The sequence below is a fragment of the Diaphorina citri genome, unplaced genomic scaffold (assembly GCF_000475195.1).
Source record: "Diaphorina citri unplaced genomic scaffold, Diaci psyllid genome assembly version 1.1 scaffold84, whole genome shotgun sequence".
Lineage (NCBI taxonomy): Eukaryota > Metazoa > Arthropoda > Insecta > Hemiptera > Psyllidae > Diaphorina > Diaphorina citri.
The window spans coordinates 15,087-35,755 of record NW_007377521.1 but is presented as its reverse complement, the minus strand read 5'-3'; the positions used below and the strand labels follow the sequence as shown (position 1 = coordinate 35,755).

Below are 20,669 nucleotides of genomic sequence, written 5' to 3'. Positions count from 1 at the left end.
AACCCACAAGTTGTGGTTCAGGCCAAAGTTAACATCTAAAATAGATCGAATAGAATATAACACCAATTTTTTAAAAATCATATAAAATACATTTTCAATATAATTCACTATTGTATGGATCACGTAAAATAAAAACTTGGAATTTTTTTACACAAAACAATCCCAAAAATGACAATATGATTTAACAAGTAGGCTTTTTTTTCAGGGGACTGATAGGAATTCCTTAGTGAGATGGTCCAACTAAACAAAAACTTGGGTAAAATTAACTCAAAAATTAATATTGCTGAATTGATCCAAAAAGGTACACAGAAAAAAAAAGTAAAATACACTTGCCAACAATTATTTTCTTGTGCGGACAGCGAAAGGCTGTAACTTAAAAGTGCTTAAACATTTCATAAACTCCTAAATAAGTACATTATACATATAAGGTCACAGGTGAGCCACTCACTATCAGGTAGACCTCACAGGTGTACCTGATAGTGCCTGGCTGGCCTAAGAGTGACCATGTAGAAAATCGTGTTCGATTTTTCCCGGCCCCTCTCAGGCTGGTTGAGAATGTGAGGATGCTGGTAGCTTGCCACAGAATGGAGGGTAAAACCCAGATATGACCCAGGTCAGTAAAAACCTTAGCAGGTATATCTACAGTGACGGTAAACCCATTAAAAAGAATACGAAACCTCAATTAAACCAGAACAGCGCACTTTCTTGAGATATAAATTGAGAATTTGACCACAATAATAGTAGTAGCCTACTGCTGGAGTAAAGGGACTTTTCAGTCCTATGCGAGCAGTATAAATAATGTTGATAAAACCCTAAAGGCAGAGAGAGACCCTATGGCTGGGATGGGAAATTAAACTTGGCTCAAGTTAAACTATCGCATTAAACAAATTAATTGGTAAGTAAAACATTTGAACCCACGGAGGACCTTATATCTTTCAGGGCAAGAAGAGAAATTAACAAATTGAACACAAGTTGTGTTCAGGCCAAAGTTAACCAAAATAGAAAAGCCACAAGTTGTGGTTCAGGCCAAAGTTAACATCTAAAATAAATGGGATAGAATATAACACCAATTTTTTAAAAATCATATAAAATACATTTTCAATATAATTCACTATTGTATGGATCACGTAAAATAAAAACTTGGAATTTTTTACACAAAACAATCCCAAAAATGACAATATGATTTAACAAGTAGGCTTTTTTTTCAGGGGACTGATGGGAATTCCTTAGTGAGATGATCCAACTAAACAAAATCTTGGGTAAAATTAACTCAAAAATTAATATTGCTGAATTGATCCAAAAAGGTACACAGAAAAAAAAGTAAAATACAATTGCCAACAATTATTTTCTTGTGCGGACAGCGAAAGGCTGTAACTTAAAAGTGCTTAAACATTTCATAAACTCCTAAATAAGTACATTTTGGCAGAAAACAGTAAATTGGCAGAAGCTTAACAAATGTTGATAAAACCCTAAAGGCAGAGAGAGACCCTATGGCTGGGATGGGAAATTAAACTTGGCTCAAGTTAAACTATCGCATTAAACAAATTAATTGGTAAGTAAAACATTTGAACCCACGGAGGACCTTATATCTTTCAGGGCAAGAAGAGAAATTAACAAATTGAACACGACTCGTAAAACAAGGTCCACACTAATATTGGAAATTTCAGACGATGTTTCCTGGTCTCCTAAATGTGGACGTGAAACGACAGTTTCCCAACACGTCCAAATTCGGGCAACATTGTCGCACCCGACATTTCCAACATAAGTGTGGACCCTGCTCACGAATGAATACTACCAAACATCACAAACCGCGAGACATTGTTGATAAAACCCTAAAGGCAGAGAGAGACCCTATGGCTGGGTTGGGAAATTAAACTTGGCTCAAGTTAAACTAAACAAATTAATTGGTAAGTAAAACATTTGAACCCACGGAGGACCTTATATCTTTCAGGGCAAGAAGAGAAATTAACAAATTGAACACGACTCGTAAAACAAGGTCCACACTAATATTGGAAATTTCAGACGATATTTCCTGGTTTCCTAAATGTGGACGTGAAACGACAGTTTCCCAACACGTCCAAATTTGGGCAACATTGTCGCACCCGACATTTCCAACATAAGTGTGGACCCTGCTCACGAAAGAATACTACCAAACATCACAAACCGCGAGACATGCTATCACACAGGGAGACATACCATTACACCGTAATACATGCTATCACAAGGTGGGACATACTCTCACACCGCAAGACATGCTATAAGGCGGGATCCAGGCCATCTGCCCGCAGTAAAGTCTCTGTGTCACGATTCCAGAAAGCTCGGGGTAGAATGTTGCAGAGGCCGATAGCTTTGTCTAACGGGAGATGCTCTAACGGGTGATCCACTAAACAGTTGCCGGGGGCTAGGCATATGTTTCATCGGGCTACAGGTGACATCGCGCGGGCTAGGTATGTACCGCACCCTACTGACAGTAGCAGGACTGGCCGTGTCGTTATGCAGGTTGATAGTTTCCTGGTTCAGTTTCAACATCACCAGATGGCGCCACTTGTAGATATTCGGGTAGCGTACACAGTCGATATCCCCGCATTGGCTTAACGTTTGCAACACATCCACATCCGTCGCGGACAGCGAGTTTCCCACCAAGAACACCTCGATATCTTCATCATTAGCATCCATCATTTCCTCCTCAGAGCTAGACACAACGGATTGCTCGGTGAATGAACCGGGTGGGGATATCTTCATCATTAGCATCCATCATTTCCTCCTCAGAGCTAGACACAACGGATTGCTCGGTGAATGAACCGGGTGGGGTAAAGTACTCATCGTCTGTATCACTTGAATCCGATGATATCACATCCGGTTGTCTCCGCCAGTCACCGCATTCAGTCAACGCGTTGAGTCCGGCACCGCTGGACTTCGAATATCTTCATCATTAGCATCCATCATCTCCTCCTCAGAGCTAGATACAACGGATTGCTCGGTGAATGAACCGGGTGGGGTAAAGTACTCATCGTCTGTGTCACTTGAATCCGATGATATCACATCCGGTTGTCTCCGCCAGTCACCGCATTCAGTCAACGCGTTGAGTCCGGCACCGCTGGACTTCGACCGGTCTTCCTGATCGAAATCAATGCGTTTTCCTTTGGCGGATGTGTTCTGCGCGCGGTAACTGAATCTATTGTATGAACGGATATTGGAGAATAGGTTCCGTGGTGCAGCAGGACGTGTACATTGGCATGCAGCACACAGGTTCCAATTCCTCTCAGCTTCCTTCTCAGAACCACTAGACACATAGAGATCGCGCGGTGGTTTCACACTGGGGAAACTACAACTCTGCAAGCGGTTCAGATCTTGATTTTCAACCGCAAGGTACTGGGGTCGAATCCTGTTCTCCTCGATATCGGTCGAACTTTTGAAAAGCCGCCCATTATCCACGTTCAAATTACCGACGCGCTTGTTATCATTCAAGCTGCTTCCAAGCAACTCTGCAAGCGGTTCAGATCTTGATTTTCAACCGCAAGGTACTGAGGTCGAATCCTGTTCTCGATATCGGTCGAACTTTTGAAAAGCCGCCCATTATCCACGTTCAAATTACCGACGCGCTTGTTATCATTCAAGCTGCTTCCAAGCTTATTATCATTCAAGCTGCTGCCAAGCTTATTATCATTCAAGCTGCTGCCAAGCTTATTATCATTCAAGCTGCTGCCAAGCTTGTTATCATTTAAGCTGCTGCCAAGCTTATTATCATTCAAGCTCCTGCCAAGCTTGTTATCATTCAAGCTGCTAGCGTGTTTGTTCGAATTGTCGGAAGACCAATTATTGTTGTTATTGTAGGAACCATCGTCTTGTGGATTACCACGGGGTCGATTGTTGATGTTGAGTAGAGTGCCACGAATTATGTCACCTGAATTGTCGGAAGACCAATTGTTGTTGTTATTGTAGGAACCATCGTCTTGTGGATTACCACGGGGTCGATTGTTGATGTTGAGTAGAGTACCACGAATTATGTCACCTGTGGAATTCCCATGAGGTGCGAGATTATCACTGTGCTCCTGGAAATGATGGAACAGTTTCGAGTTAGTAAACAGAAAATCCGACCCGAAGGACCAGAAACTAAATCCGGCCTGGAGGACCAGAAACTAAATCCGGCCTGGAGGACTAAAAATTAAATCTGGCCCGAAGGACCAAAAACTAAATCCGGCCTGAAGGACCAAAAACTAAATCCGGCCTGGAGGACCAAAAACTATTTCCGGCCTGAAGGACCAAAAACTATTTCCGGCCTGAAGGACTAAAAATTAAATCTGGCCCGAAGGACCAAAAACTAAATCCGACCTGAAGGACCAAAAACTAAATCCGGCCTGGAGGACCAAAAACTAAATCCGGCCTGGAGGACCAGAAACTAAATCCGGCCTGGAGGACCAGAAACTAAATCCGGCCCGAAGGACTAAAAACTATTTCCGGCCTGAAGGACCAAAAACTATTTCCGGCCTGAAGGACCAAAAACTAAATCCGGCCTGAAGGACCAAGAACTAAATCCGGCCTGAAGGACCAAAAACTAAATCTGGCCTGAAGGACCAAGAACTAAATCCGGCCTGAAGGACCAAGAACTAAATCCGGTTTGAAGGACCAAAAACTATTTCCGGCCTGAAGGACTAAAAACTAAATCTGGCCCGAAGGACCAAAAACTAAATCCGGCCCGAAGGACCAAAAACTAAATCTGGCCTGAAGGACCAAGAACTAAATCCGGCCCGAACGACCAAAAACTAAATCCGGCCTGAAGGGTAACAGACGAACTATTAGACTTACCTCACAAGATTTCTCAATCAGCAAATGTGACATACTGGTAACAGACGAACTATTAGACTTACCTCACAAGATTTTTCAATCAGCAGATGTGACATACTGGTAACAGACGAACTATTAGACTTACCTCACAAGATTTTTCAATCAGCAAATGTGACATACTGGTAACAGAGTAACAGACGAACTATTAGACTTACCTCACAAGATTTTTCAATCAGCAGATGTGACATACTGGTAACAGACGAACTATTAGACTTACCTCACAAGATTTCTTAATCAGCAAACGTGACATACTGGTAACAGACGAACTATTAGACTTACCTCACAAGATTTCTCAATCAGCAAATTTGACATACTGGTAACAGACGAACTATTAGACTTACCTCACAAGATTTCTTAATCAGCAGATGTGACATACTGGTAACAGACGAACTATTAGACTTACCTCACAAGATTTTTCAATCAGCAGATGTGACATACTGGTAACAGACGAACAAAACTAAATCCGGCCTGAAGGACCAAAAACTATTTCCGGCCTGAAGAACTAAAAACTAAATCCGGCCCGAAGGACCAGAAAATAAATCCGGCCTGAAGAACCAAAAACTAAATCCGGCCTGAAGGACCAAAAACTAAATCCGGCCTGAAGGACCAAAAACTAAATCCGGCCTGAAGGACCAAAAACTATTTTCGGCCCGAAGGACCAAAAACTAAATCTGGCCTGAAGGACCAGAAAAATAAATCCGGCCCGAAGGACCAAAAAATAAATCCGGCCCGAAGGACCAAAAAATAAATCCGGCCCGAAGGACCAAAAACTAAATCCGGCCCGAAGGACCAAAAAATAAATCCGGCCCGAAGGACCAAAAACTATTTTCGGCCCGAAGGACCAAAAACTAAATCTGGCCTGAAGGACCAGAAAAATAAATCCGGCCCGAAGGACCAAAAAATAAATCCGGCCCGAAGGACCAGAAAAATAAATCCGGCCTGAAGGACTAAAAACTAAATCCGGCCTGAAGGACTAAAAACTAAATCTGGCCCGAAGGACCAAAAACTAAATCTGGCCTGAAGGACCAAAAACTAAATCTGGCCCGAAGGTCCAAAAACTAAATCCGGCCCGAAGGACCAAAACTAAATCTGGCCCGAAGGACCAAAAACTAAATCTGGCCTGAAGGACCAAGAACTAAATCCGGCCCGAACGACCAAAAACTAAATCCGGCCTAAAGGACCAAAAACTATTTCCGGCCTGAAGGACTAAAAACTAAATCCGGCCCGAACGACCAAAAACTAAATCTGGCCTGAAGGACCAAAATATAAATCTGACCTGAAGGTCCAAAAAGTAAGGTTAGCTATCTTATCCGCAGGTCTACTGTTTCGTATTTTTGGACGAGTTTTCATAGGTAAGCGTTTATGCCGAAACTGCATTTTTTTCCCCCTTTGATTCAAATACTATTAATTTTGAAATTAGATTAGCTATCTATAGTTTTTAGTCCGTCCTTCCTTTATTATTACAATAGTAATAAAAAGGTATAAGGGACGGACTATTGTATTCGCTTCGGTGTCGTCTGTCACTCTGTCCCCATAGAAGGACTTATCCAAACCTAGTCGACCTATATATCAAATTAAAGGTCTTTTTACCAGGATCACGAAAATGGTGGTGCAAATTTTGTCCAGAAAACCATTTGTGAGATTGTGAGTCCCTCATGTCCCTATCAATTCTTTATAAGACTTTATTAGTCAATTCGAGTTTATCTGGTTTTTAGGGGATTTTTTTTCACATTTTCTCACACAAATGAGCTCTGATCTTGAAATTTGTCGCGACGACCTATGAACCCCTTTGGCGGATGTGTTCTGCGCGCGGTAACTGAATCTATTATATGAACGGATATTGGAGAACAGGTTCCGTGGTGCAGCAGGGCGTGTACATTGGCATGCAGCACACAGGTTCCAATTCATCTCAGCTTCCTTCTCAGAACCACTAGACACATAGAGATCGCGCGGTGGTTTCACACTTTGAGTCACACTGGGGAAACTACGACTCTGCAAGCGGTTCAGATCTTGATTTTCAACCGCAAGGTACTGGGGTCGAATCCTGTTCTCCTCGATATCGGTCGAACTTTTGAAAAGCCGCCCATTATCCACGTTCAAATTACCGACGCGCTTGTTATCATTCAAGCTGCTTCCAAGCTTATTATCATTCAAGCTGCTGCCAAGTTTATTATCATTCAAGCAGCTGCCAAGCTTGTTATTAATTAAGCTGCTGCCAAGCTTATTATCATTCAAGCTGCTGCCAAGCTTATTATCATTCAAGCTGCTAGCGTGTTTGTTCGAATTGTCGGAAGACCAATTGTTGTTGTTATTGTAGGAACCATCGTCTTGTGGATTACCACGGGGTCGATTGTTGATGTTGAGTAGAGTGCCACGAATTATGTCACCTGTGGAATTCCCATGAGGTGCGAGATTATCACTGTGCTCCTGGAAATGATGGAACAGTTTCGAGTTAGTAAACAGAAAATCCGACCCGAAGGACCAAAAACTAAATCCGGCCTGAAGGACCAAAAACTAAATCCGGCCTGAAGGACCAAAAACTAAATCCGGCCTGAAGGACCAAAAACTAAATCCGGCCTGAAGGACCAAAAACTAAATCCGGCCTGAAGGACCAAAAACTAAATCCGGCCTGAAGGACCAAAAACTAAATCCGGCCTGAAGGACCAAAAACTAAATCCGGCCTGAAGGACCAAAAACTAAATCCGGCCTGAAGGACCAAAAACTAAATCCGGCCTGAAGGACCAAAAACTAAATCCGGCCTGAAGGACCAAAAACTAAATCCGGCCTGAAGGACCAAAAACTAAATCCGGCCTGAAGGACCAAAAACTAAATCCGGCCTGAAGGACCAAAAACTAAATCCGGCCTGAAGGACCAAAAACTAAATCCGGCCTGAAGGACCAATTAAGCTACGCCGAGCAATGCCAATACATGGATGGGTGACTTAAACCTTATATTGGGAATAAAGGGAGAACGGCAGAACAAGCTCTAGTATTGATTTTAAATCATTACATGAAAGTAAAATCGAAAAATCAAATCAAGAATAATAATAAACTGAATATTAAACAAATTAGGTAGGTACATAGGTACTGATTTTCTTTAATCACGATCGAATAAACTACGGGCTAAAAAATTCCCAGAGGGACGGACCCAGCTTGTTAATCGTGTTTTTGATTATTAGAAAAGAGTTGAATCAAATAGTGAGGAATAGATTACCTCTGCAATATTGGAATCTGACGAGTTAAAACCAAGCACATTTAATATCTGAGTGATAAGACATAGGACTGAGGTATTATCCTGATCTTCTTCATGAGATTTGTCATCTTCCATACTGGGACTATCATTGTCCAGGGAGTGTTTGAACAGAAGCTTCCTGAAATGTAAAGCAAATTCAACAATATTAGAATTTAGACTAGACAAAGTCTGAAGCTTTTTCTATTTCCATGTAGTTTTTGTTTTCTCTAACACAAATAAAGGTATCTATGGATGATTATTTTCTGCTTTAGTTTAGTCATAGTTATAATTATCTTGATTGTTCTATTCTGATAACCTGTTCAACATTGTATTTCTGGTTTTTCCATGTAGTTTCATTATTTTTTTTTTCTCTCTAACACAAATAGAGGTATCTATAGATGATTATTTTCTGCTTTAGTTTAGTCATAGTTATAATTATCTTGATTGTTCTATTCTGATAACCTGTTCAACATTGTATTTCTGGTGGAGATTTATCATCTTCCATACTGGGACTATCATTGTCCAGGGAGTGTTTGAACAGAAGCTTCCTGAAATGTAAAGCAAATTCAACAATATTAGAATTTAGACTAGACAAAGTCCGAAGCTTTTTCTATTGCCATGTAGTTTTTGTTTTCTCTAACACAAATAAAGGTATCTATAGATGATTATTTTCTGCTTTAGTTTAGTCATAGTTGTAATTATCTTGATTGTTCTATTCTGATAACCTGTTCAACATTGTATTTCTGGTTCTTTGTATGACTTTGTACTATGTACCTGTTGAAATCCTGTAAAATAAAATAATAAATTAAAATTATTGGAAAATAGACGGTTACAAACATTTTAATAGCTAGATCGCTAAACAGCTTTAAGTTTGTTCTTCATATTGGGGAAAAAAAAAGTTTCAAGTTTTCAACTCCGTTTTTATCTCATAGCAATCAACTTATTGTTTCACTACAAATTTTCATAGGTAAATGGTTTCTTCGAATTAAATTAATCCCAAGGGCAAGGAAAACCTAGACCCTTGACAAATGGAGTGTGCCTGAAGGCATGTGGTCCAATTCACTCGATCCCAAACAACAATCAAACAACTGCTACATTAGCCACATGTAATTTGTGTTAAAGCATGTCCAATGTCCATCCCATAGTACGTGTATATCACTCAACAGATGGATGAGAAGAGTCACGGTTTATCACATCTAGGGGCTGGAAAATAAACCAACATGGTAATATGGTTTGAACAACAAAGTCACTCACCGATTGGCTATCTCACTGAAAGTCCGCAGTATCCAATCCACACACTCCGGGGGGCATCCAATGTATATCACTCAACAGATGGATGAGAAGAGTCACGGTTTATCCCATCTAGGGGCTGGAAAACAAACCAACATGGTCATATGGTTTGAACAACAAAGTCACTCACCGATTGGCTATCTCACTGAAAGTCCGCAGTATCCAATCCACACACTCCGGGGGGCATCCAGTGGCCAATAGCGAGCCGAGACACTTGGCTATCGTACTATGCAACCGGTTCAAACTGACAGCCTGAAATCTTTGGTCCTGTGTAAAGCTCGTGCAGAGGTTGTTCAAATGTTTTGCTTCCTGACGCAGGATTCGAACCAGGGACCCGCGGTTACGATCGAACGCGGCGTTCTTGAGCCCTTGCAGCAGACGCTTGGCAAATACCTGCGGGACATGGGAACAATGGAGGAGTTGCAAATGGGTAAAAATTATGAATAAATGGTCGATTCTTATGTAAAAAGTTGGAAAAAATCCAAATCTGAGGTCAAAACTCCGAAAAAATAACTGTAAACGATCGAAAATTCAATTTTTATTTTCCTCCTTGCAGCAGACGCTTGGCAAATACCTGCGGGACATGGGAACAATTGAGTTAGTTATACATCTTATGTATTCTAATGAATAATTACATATCTAATAAAGCAGTGTAATATTAAATAGTTGGATTAAAAGGAGTACATCTCATTCCTTCTCCTTCTTCTTGATCTTCTTTTTCCTTCGCCTTTTCTCGTGTTCAGACAGAATTGGCATTTTTCGTCAGCCTCTCAATCAACCCTAACTAGGATGATTGCTTTGGGCTGACATTTGGTTTTGGCGGCAAAATTTTAGGAGTCATGTTACGTGAGTTAGTTCATTGAACTACTCTTAACTTACCAACCAATTCGAAACTCTTCTCTACACTAGTGGGAGGTGACTGGAGGAAGCTAGAGTTGTTATGACTGCTGTTATACTTGCTAGGGGTACTCAGTGCGCTACTCACTAACATTATTCCTATGTTACGTGAGTTAGTTCATTGAACTACTATTAACTTACCGACCAATTCGAAACTCTTCTCTACACTAGTGGGAGGTGACTGAAGGTAGCTAGAGTTGTTATGACTGCTGTTGTACTTGCTAGGGGTACTCAGTGCGCTACTCATCAGGTCTGGATTCTTCATTTCCCGTTTCCACTTGGTGCGAAAGTTCCTGGCATCGGTTTCGTTCATGGGGCCGGCAAACGCCTTGATTTCCAGGGTCGGACTCGTGATGTCGTTCTCGTCCCGTCTTATCTGAAGGGGAGAGAAGCAGGGCCGGATGTTATGACAAATAATAAGCTAGAGTTGTTATGACTGCTGTTATACTTGCTAGGGGTACTCAGTGCGCTACTCACTAACATTATTCCCATGTTACGTGAGTTAGTTCATTGAACTACTCTTAATTGATCATTTTTGTTTTCATAGTGTGTTGGCACACTCTAATAAACGTAAATAACTAAACAAAAACACTCGATTTCGATGAAATGTGGCTAACATATTGAAGGACATTTGATTTTGGGTTTGACAAACTTTTTCACAGCGAGTTCTACACTCTTAACTTACCGACCAATTCAAAACTCTTCTCTACACTAGTGGGAGGTGACTGGAGGTAGCTAGAGTTGTTATGATTGCTGTTGTACTTGCTAGGGGTACTCAGCGCGCTACTCACTAACATTATTCCTATGTTACGTGAGTTAGTTCATTGAACTACTCTTAACTTACCGACCAATTCGAAACTCTTCTCTACACTAGTGGGAGGTGACTGAAGGTAGTAGCTAGAGTTGTTATGACTGCTGTTATACTTGCTAGCGCTACTCAGTGCGCTACTCACTAACATTATTCCTATGTTACGTGAATTAGTTCATTGAACTACTCTTAACACCGACATTAGGGCCCTGAAGTAATGTCCAATATATCTGGTTCCAGGGCCCTAATGGGAAGAGGGAGAGGTTGGGTTTTAGTGGGTCTTTACCTATGGTCAAACTCCTTAGGTTACCTATGGGTCAAATATTTTGATACCATAATATTGTATACAATATTGAAATCGTAAAATGGATTTTTTTCCGAGCTCATTGCTCTCAATGATAATATTAGGTTCGGACCAGCTAAAGCGGGACAATATCGGGACTTTGGACGAAAGCGGGACATTTTAGCGTCCCCAGAGGATTTCTCGGGACAGCGGGAACTCTTCTCTACACTAGTGGGAGGTGACTGAAGGTAGCTAGAGTTGTTATGACTGCTGTTGTACTTGCTAGGGGTACTCAGTGCGCTACTCACTAACATTATTCCTATGTTACGTGAGTTAGTTCATTGAACTGGGGACGTATGGTCAGCCTAGACATGAGGTACACAATAAGGCTAAAGGGCGAACTTTATTCCCGCCTGAGAGATAAAGTTCGCCCCAAGCGGGAAACGAACCCACGACCTAGCGCTTATAAAGCAGGCACGATACCCTCCAAGTTAACTAGGCTACTAGATCCATACAATATTTGGTACAGTACGTTTGGACGAAAAAAATACCGACCTCTAAAATAAAGTTTTTTTTTCAAGACAGGTAAGTGAAAAAAAAAAAAAAAAAAAAAAACTTTGGAAATTACACATACTTGCTAGCGCTACTCAGTGCGCTACTCATTAACATTATTCCTATGTTACGTGAGTTAGTTCATTGAACTACTCTTAACTTACCGACCAATTCGAAACTCTTCTCTACACTAGTGGGAACCTCATTTTTTCTGCTCTATGACTTTGAAACATGACCCAAGTAAGCGCAACTGATCTATTGAGTTAGTTATACATCTTATGTATTCTAATGAATAAATTCATATCTAATAAAGCAGTGTTATATTAGACTGTTGGATTAAAAGGAGTACATCTCCTTCCTTCTCCTTCTTCTTCATCTTCTTTTTCCTTCGCCTTTTCCCGTGTTCAGACAGAGATGGCATTTTTCGTCAGCCTCTCAATCAACCCTAACTAGGATGATTGCTTTGGGCTGACATTTGGTTTTGGCGGCAAAATTTTAGGAGTCTGGCATCGGTTTCGTTCATGGGGCCGGCAAACGCCTTGATTTCCAGGGTCGGACTCGTGATGTCGTTCTCGTCCCGTCTTATCTGAAGGGGAGAGAAGCAGGGCCAGATGTTATGACAAATAATACAAGAAAACTACTACAGGAGACGAAATAAAAAAGGTTTTAAAACAAAAACACATTGAAAATTTTGAAAAAAGAAGGGGGGGGGGAATCGGTGAAATTTTCAGACAAGTTTTTAGGTACTTTTTTTATGACTGCTTCTTCTTTTCAAGCATTTCTTATTATCTCGAGTCCTCGGGTGTTAAGTTGGTTTCAATAATCCTCGCCATTTTACGACATGCTTTGACAAGTAATTAATGATTTGAACCAATCGACTTACCTCACAAGATTTCTTAATCAGCAAATGTGACATACTGGTAACAGACGAACTATTAGACTTACCTCGCAAGATTTCTCAATCAGCAGATGTGACATACTGGTAACAGACGAACTATTAGACTTACCTCACAAGATTTTTCAATCAGCAAATGTGACATACTGGTAACAGACGAACTATTAGACTTACCTCACAAGATTTCTCAATCAGCAAATGTGACATACTGATAACAGACGAACTATTAGACTTACCTCACAAGATTTCTCAATCAGCAAATGTGACATACTGGTAACAGACGAACTATTAGACTTACCTCACAAGATTTTTCAATCAGCAAATGTGACATACTGGTAACAGACGAACTATTAGACTTACCTCACAAGATTTTTCAATCAGCAAATGTGACATACTGGTAACAGACGAATTATTAGACTTACCTCACAAGATTTCTCAATCAGCAAATGTGACATACTGGTAACAGACGAACTATTAGACTTACCTCACAAGATTTTTCAATCAGCAAATGTGACATACTGGTAACAGACGAACTATTAGACTTACCTCACAAGATTTTTCAATCAGCAAATGTGATACTGGTAACAGACGAACTATTAGACTTACCTCACAAGATTTTTCAATCAGCAGATGTGACATACTGGTAACAGACGAACTATTAGACTCGGGTGATCCATTACTATGCGACGACAGTGACAGCGTATCAAAATTCACACACAACTTCTCTATAGGACTAATCATGTCTACACTCGGCTGGTCTACAGTGTTGCCGTTGGTTTCGTCCTTCTTAGCGGCAACAGTGTCTAGTAGTTTGGTGTGCAGATAGTTCTCTAGGAGGTCTAGACCGGAGGAACTCTGCAGATCGATACACTTGTTCAGGAACGGCCAATGTTCTTTCCATTCGAATTTGTTTTCTAACGCGAGACGCCGACCTGGAAAGCAATTGAAGAAGGTGAGATCAAGTTTTCTATTTTATTAGGTAGAGAGGTGCCAACGTTCATATCACGTTGAATACACCAGTTCTCGTCCGATCACTGAAGTTAAGCAACGTTGAGCGTAGATAGTACTTGGATGGGTGACCGCTTGGGAACACCACGTAACGTTGGCGTTATTTTTTTCTTTTTAATCTTTGGATTCAATCCTCGCCATTTTACGACACACAATTTACCTTCCAACAAAACTACCCCACCACTTGAAATAATGGCTGATGTTCTTTGCAACCCAGTATCAACGGTATCTTAGTGGTTAAACTACTCACCTTATGTCAAGATATGGAATTTTATCAAGCATTTGACATTTTGAAAATATTGCTAGCTTGTTGACATTTTGAAAATATTGCTAGCTTGTTGACATTTTAAAAATATTGCTAGCTTGTTGACATTTTGAAAATATTGCTAGCTTGTTCAGTAGCTTACTATTGGGGTAAGCTTAACTCAAACAAAAAGCCCACTCCGAGCCTTAGGTGTAGGGGCAACTGCCTTAAAAATGGTTTAATGTTATACGAATCTACTATTGGGGCAAAGGGACTTACTGATACTTTGTTGGGAGTTACATTGGTTTTACACGGGGTTCCTACGAGTGGTATATCACAAGCATCACTGGATCTCCATATAGGAACATAGTATTGATCTTCACTCAGCAGCTACTTTATACTTAAGTTCACACTTAGTAGCTACCTTATACTTAAGTTCACACTTACTGATACTTTGTTGGGAGTTACATTGGTTTTACACGGGGTTCCTACGAGTGGTATATCACAAGCATCACTGGATCTCCATATAGGAACATAGTATTGATCTTCACTGAGCAGTTTTCTTATACTTGACTTGAGATCTTCACTGGCCCCGGAACATCTTGAGCAAACAACCTGGGAAATTCGAAAATAAGGGTTAGCTTTGAAAAAAAAAAAAAAAAAACTTTGGTAGAGTTTCAGTTTTACTTAAACTTAAATTATCAAACTAAAAAAAAAAAAAAATCTACCTCTTTATCTTTTGAATGGCTACCTTTTTGGTCCATCCAGTGGTGGCATAAAAAACCGGGAAGTGACACTTTTTGGACAAAAATGCCCTTTTCTCGAGAAATTCAAACGAGAACCCATATTTTTTACTTCGTTATTGAAATGTGTGTTAAATTTCATGCAAGAACTGAACCCGCGATCTAGCGCCTACAAACCAGAGTCACTACCTTAAAAACTAGAAAGTCTAACATGACCTCAGCAAGTTCAAGGGCTCCCTAAAAATAATAATAAAAAAACTCAAATGTTCTTACATCAAGCGGCGTTTTTCCCTCCTTATTTCGCACAGAGGTCTGTATCTTAGCGCACCCAATCAGCCGCTTGACGCACTCCACAGACCCGAACTTGGCGGCAAAATGTAGCGGAGTTTCATTGAGTGCTTTGTCCGGCGTATTCACATACAGGTCTAGCAGGATATCGGACCGTTCTATATACGAAGGAGTATCGGAATCGTATAGGAGATTAGTGAAGGCAGGGTTACCGATGATTTCGAGTAGCATTTCAGTCATGGCCGGGTTAACCGCTTTGGTGGAGACGTGCAGAGCGTTGTACCGACAGCCTTCCTGTGAACCCGGGGGGGGGGAGAGACAGGAGGGTTAGAAAAATACATGAAGTTTTTATTTTGAGGGGCCTACCCTAACAACATCGATGGTTGGGTAATTGTTGTGTTGTTAGGGAGAGTTTTTAGAATCGGGATATCAAATTTTGGGCAACCCTTGTTTTATTCACTGTGTGTTTTGGAGGATCTGGTCTAGATTTAGCTATAAATGCTGTATATCACAGGGTCACACGTTTTCAAGATAACTACACACAGTCTGAAATCTGATCGATCGACATCACGTGAAACACGTATGAACAAGGGGTGATTTTTTTGTTTGTTTTGCATCCATACAATCCGGATTCGTCTGGTTTAGTAGGTATCTGGGTTCGATGGATTTGAAAGTCCCACACAATAGACTTGTATTTTCAAAACACATCCCCCGCTCCCCTCAAAGTAAATCTATATTTGATGGATTCATTAGGTAAGTTAAGTAGATTCAGGAGAGAGAAAAAAAAAGAAATACCGTCTTGAGTCTTGTAGTGTAGATGGTGTTGATTATTTAATGTACACAGGACTTTTCGTTTCTTCCAAATCTTGCTAAGTCGTCAATCGAAGCTCTTACATTTTTTTTTTTTAAATAAATGGTACACTTACCCTACATGAAGTTTTTATTTCGAGGGGCCTACCCTAACAACATCGATGGTGGGGTAATTGTTGTGTTGTTAGGGAGAGTTTTTAGAATCGGGATATCAAATTTAAGGCAACCCTTGTTTTATTCACTGTGTGTTTTGGAGGATCTGGTCTAGATTTAGCTATAAATGCTGTATATCACAGGGTCACACGTTTTAAAACTGCCAAAAAAACGGTCAAAATCTGTCCCAAAGCAGTCAAAATACCGCCAAGCGCAGCAACCATCTTAACCAAACGTTTTGTGTTGCATCCTTGTCACATTTGTGAACTACATACCAAATTTCATGTCTCTAGCTTATACCATTATGTTCGCGGATTTCGCGATTTTGTTCGCGGATTTCGCGATTATGTTCGCGGATTTCGCGATTATGTTCGCGGATTTCGCGATACGTATGAACAAGGGGTGATTTTTTTGTTTGTTTTGCATCCATACAATCCGGATTCGTCTGGTTTAGTAGGTATCTGGGTTCAATGGATTTGAAAGTCCCACACAATAGACTTGTATTTTCAAAACACATCCCCCGCTCCCCTCAAAGTAAATCTAGGTATATTTGATGGATTCATTAGGTAAGTAGATTCAGAACAGAGAAAAAAAGAAACACCGTCTTGCGCTCTTGAGTCTTGTAGTGTAGACGGTGTTGATTATTTAATGTACACAGGACTTTTCGTTTCTTCCAAATCTTGCTAAGTCGTCAATCGAAGCTCTTACATTTTTTTTTTTTAGCCGAGGTTTTTTTCGGCTTTGTGCTTGCAGTTCGGGGTGCACTCAGCCTCGAAAAAAAGTTTTTGAATAATATTGTAGGTAATTTCGTTCAGGACAACTACACTACTATCACGTCACGTGAGCTCACGTAACGTGATAGTGTGTTTAACTCACATGTAGTATAGTAGGAAAGTCACCGCTGGACACCAGGTAGCGCGGATTATCCCAAACCAGTTTCCTAACATCCGCCAAGTTTCCCTTCTCTATCAGCTTTCGCAGTTTGACCAACTCCTGACTCTTCAGAGATTTGAAGGGGGAGGGTTTCTCAGCGGCGGCCAAAGAGGACATCTGCGGCAATGCGGATGGATCTGCCGCAGTTACGGTGGATGGACTTGCCGGAGCTTCCAGAAGAGAGGTGTTCACTCCACAGGAGCCGTGATAGGCGAAGTTCTGAGCATCCTGAAAGTAGATGTACAAAGATTATTAGACTTACTTTATCATGGACACTCGTTGCTTGAAGTTGAAAGCCCAGAAGAGGTTAGGTAGTAGAACTAGGTAGGTAGGTCAGGTAGATAAAAAGCTGATTTATAGCAAGCCTAAACTCTGCCAGCTCCCATGGCGTAGTGGTCACTGCACTCGCCTTGCACGCGGGAGGCCCGGGTTTGATTCCCGGCGGGGTCAAGAAATTTTGTATCATGCAAATGATTGATTCCGTGACTGGCTGTTGCGGGGTCCACTCAGCCTCGTGAGGAAAATGAGTAGCTATGAGTAATATAATGCGCATAGCGACCGGTGCCAGCATGGTAGGTAAACGTTGGATTTTAGGATTATTGAGATATTGGGAAAATCCTACAATGCTGCAGTGAGCACCAAAGTTGTGATATAATAACAGATCGGAGCTGCAGTGAGCACCAAAGTTGTGACATAATAACACAAATAGGATTATTGAGATATTGGGAAAATCCTACAATGCTGCAGTGAGCACCAAAGTTGTGACATAATAACACAAACTAGAATTAAATGAGTAGCTATGACATATAAATGTGCATAGCAACAGGTGCCAGCATGTAGCTATGACATATAAATGCGCATAGCGACCGGTGCCAGCATGGTAGGTAAACATTGGATGTTAGGATTATTGAGATTATTGTGAAAATGCTACAATGCTGCAGTGAGCGCCAATAACACAAAGAAACTGCATTTACATTTATAGCAAGCCTAGAGTTATATGGATACCGAGCCAAAGATGATTTATAGCACTGGAAGTAGCGCGTCCGCCATGTAAGCCTCAAGTCGCGGGTTCACATACCGAACAGGGCGGATTATATCTTAAACAGATAACGTTCGTTCTATCCATTTCCGATTTTGAAAACCGATTTCAATACTTTCTCACTACATTGCAGAGGTGGAATACCGGCAGAACGTAATAGAACGTAAATATCACTTGTTTTTCTTGACTTTATTCTTACTTGAAAGTTGCGGAATGACTTGAAGCGTATCTTCTTGTTTTTCTTGATGAATAGCAGTGCTTCTTCCTTGTTATCGAACACACGCTCACCTGGGGGAGAGAGAGTAATTGTTAATTATAATTACATACTTAACTATATTACCATTTCCTTCGTACCTAAATTAAACACTTCGTCTTGTGTTTCCCAGAAGTTAACATGCTCAATGAACATGATCTTGAAGTTATTACCAAAAGGTACATAAGAGAGAGTAATAGTTAATTATAATTACATACTTAACTATATTAACTTTTTCTTCATACCTAAATTAAACACTTCGTCTTGTGTTTCCCAGAAGTTAACATGCTCAATGAACATGATCTTGAAGTTATTACCAAAAGGTACATACTTATACAAAGAACCAACCTCAGTGTTGCAGTGGTTAACACGGTGGACTTTAAATCTGGAGATTAATGGTTCGAGTCCAAGTCGTCATAAAAGTTAGCGTAGTATATTAAGCGGGGAACGACATTTGTGACAAGCATTTATGATTACATAACACAATTAAAATTCCTTTTGCTTAAACCTAAAGTTGTGCTTGATTGGCTTAACTTTGCTTAAAAACATACTTACACCCATATTTATGAACAAAATGCTGGCTCTTAAGTTCGTGCTAAGCATAGTCTCAAGGCATTTGATTGGTCAATTTTGACTTGAGACTGATCTAAGAACGATCATTCTTGTTCATAAATACGAGTGTCAGTGTTTTACTTACATTCAGAAAACTCATTCTCATATCCTCCTAACAGTTCGGACGGAATATACACAGCAAAGTAAATACCCTCTTCAGTTCCCTCTGACTTGGTTGCTACCTTGGTTGGAGTTAGCTTGGTGGAGAGAGGGCCCATGCTGTCTACTGATGGCATCTTGAAGCAGACCTGGAACAAATTGTTGGGGTTATGTTTTATGAATAACGGGGACCAGAAAGCCTTTTCAACCATATACTTAGGTATTACAGAAAGTTAGTAAAAACGAAGAAGAAAAAAAAAAGAGGGGGGGGGGGAACTACACAATAATAAAAAAAATAATAATGTATGGAAAAATAAACATGTAGAATTGTAGATACATTAAGGAGGGCGGTGGCACTCCACCCTGCCAAGTCAAAATTTGACAGTGCTACTAACATGTTGTCGGTGGGTCAAAATTATAAAAAGCTCAAGTAATTTGTTTGGAGGGGAAAAAAGGAAACAAGCAATTGCACATACCCAACCAATTTTTCTATCATGAAGCTTTTTTTTCAAGTAGGTAGGTACCTAATGTAAGTACTTACCCACCTGTTTACTAACTTGACCTAGAATATTTTCAGTATACAGGGTATTTCAAGCAGTCTCATTCTTAGAGTACCTATGTGCCTTGCCTACTCACTAGAGACAATTTGTACACAGATTGAGACACACTAGTTCTTGAAAGGAGATACCTACTTATTGCCAATTCAACACAATGCCCTTTTTTTCACATACCCAGTACTGATTTGATTTGCCTGGCTTAAGATAAAGATAAGGTGTTTGTCAATTGATAGGGGTAACATTGAGCCAATAGGTAGTTGTGTAAAACAACAAGGTAAAAATAAAATACTAATGCAGAAATTAATTTTATAGAATGATCTCATGTTAGACCGTTTGGTACTTGGCCATAAGATGTAATGTGTTTTAAGAATAGATATTTTAGCCTCACATAGGGTTATTTGAGTACCTAGGTACATTTTTCCCCCTAAAATGAAGTATGTAAGTACTTATACTTGATCTGAGGCAATTTAATTGTTATTTTGTTCGCGGATTTCGCGGTCATGTTCGCGGATTTGGCGATTTTGTTCGCGGATTTAGCGATTATGTTCGCGGATTTCGCGATTATGTTCGCGGATTTGGCGATTTTGTTCGCGGATTTCGCGGTTATGTTCGCGGATTTGGCGATTTTGTTCGCGGATTTCGCGATTATGTTCGCGGATTTCGCGATTATGTTCGCGGATTTCTCGATTATGTTCGCGGATTTCGCGATTATGTTCGCGGATTTCGCGATTTTGTTCGCGGATTTGGCGATTATGTTCGCGGATTTCTCGATTATGTTCGCGGATTTCGCGATTATGTTCGCGGATTTCGCGATTTTGTTCGCGGATTTGGCGATTATGTTCGCGCGCGATTGTTCGCGGATTTCGCGAATACGGATTTCGCGATTATGTTCGCGGATTTCGCGATTATGTTCGCGGATTTCGCGATTATGTTCGCGGATTTCGCGATTAAGTTCGGCGTGATTATGTTCGCGGATTTCGCGATTATGTTCGCGGATTTCGCGATTATGTTCGCGGATTTCGCGATTATGTTCGCGGATTTTGTGATTATGTTCGCGGATTTGGCAATTTTGTTCGCGGATTTGGCGATTATGTTCGCGGATTTCGCGATTATGTTCCCGGATTTGGCG

At 40.6% G+C, this 20,669-nt stretch overlaps 2 protein-coding genes, 2 long non-coding RNA genes and 1 other non-coding gene across 5 annotated transcripts in view; 1 reads left to right on the top strand and 4 right to left on the bottom strand.

Moving 5' to 3' along the window:
• Positions 1-1,924: 1,924 nt before the first annotated feature.
• Positions 1,925-3,577, bottom strand: LOC113473402. The gene is made up of 4 exons (XM_026833047.1): positions 3,574-3,577; positions 3,043-3,485; positions 2,806-2,854; positions 1,925-2,726 (listed from the first exon to the last, which is right to left on the bottom strand). Exons 1-4 carry the CDS (start codon positions 3,575-3,577, stop codon positions 2,302-2,304), a joined length of 921 nt encoding a protein of 306 aa, XP_026688848.1. The 3' UTR covers positions 1,925-2,301.
• Positions 3,578-3,786: 209 nt separating this feature from the next.
• LOC113473468 lies at positions 3,787-4,053 on the bottom strand. The gene is made up of 2 exons (XR_003395433.1): positions 4,013-4,053; positions 3,787-3,904 (listed from the first exon to the last, which is right to left on the bottom strand). It is a non-coding gene; the product is annotated as an uncharacterized LOC113473468 (long non-coding RNA).
• Positions 4,054-4,943: 890 nt separating this feature from the next.
• The window catches only part of LOC103523578, a 16,626-nt gene continuing 900 nt past the window's right edge, over positions 4,944-20,669 (bottom strand). The window contains exons 2-12 of the mRNA XM_026833125.1: positions 18,970-19,132; positions 18,219-18,307; positions 16,924-17,208; positions 15,070-15,378; positions 14,501-14,668; positions 14,304-14,443; positions 13,408-13,768; positions 9,497-9,759; positions 8,059-8,215; positions 6,631-7,272; positions 4,944-4,964 (exon numbers count right to left, since the gene is read on the bottom strand). Coding sequence (XP_026688926.1) covers positions 4,944-4,964; positions 6,631-7,272; positions 8,059-8,215; positions 9,497-9,759; positions 13,408-13,768; positions 14,304-14,443; positions 14,501-14,668; positions 15,070-15,378; positions 16,924-17,208; positions 18,219-18,307; positions 18,970-19,132 — 2,598 coding nt within the window. The remainder of the gene's footprint in view (positions 4,965-6,630; positions 7,273-8,058; positions 8,216-9,496; positions 9,760-13,407; positions 13,769-14,303; positions 14,444-14,500; positions 14,669-15,069; positions 15,379-16,923; positions 17,209-18,218; positions 18,308-18,969; positions 19,133-20,669) is intronic.
• On the bottom strand, positions 8,563-9,394 carry LOC108254348. Its single transcript, XR_001809899.2, has 2 exons — positions 9,331-9,394; positions 8,563-8,624 (listed from the first exon to the last, which is right to left on the bottom strand). It is a non-coding gene; the product is annotated as an uncharacterized LOC108254348 (long non-coding RNA).
• Positions 13,791-13,909, top strand: LOC113473580. The gene has a single exon (XR_003395517.1). It is a non-coding gene; the product is annotated as a 5S ribosomal RNA (ribosomal RNA).

Coding starts and splice junctions, on each gene's coding strand:
- LOC113473402 (XM_026833047.1), bottom strand. Junction 2,855..3,042: donor ACTGGCGGAGACAACCGGAT/GTGATATCATCG, acceptor AGACAACCGGAT/GTGATATCATCGGATTCAAG. Junction 2,727..2,805: donor CGATGAGTACTTTACCCCAC/CCGGTTCATTCA, acceptor AGATATCCCCAC/CCGGTTCATTCACCGAGCAA.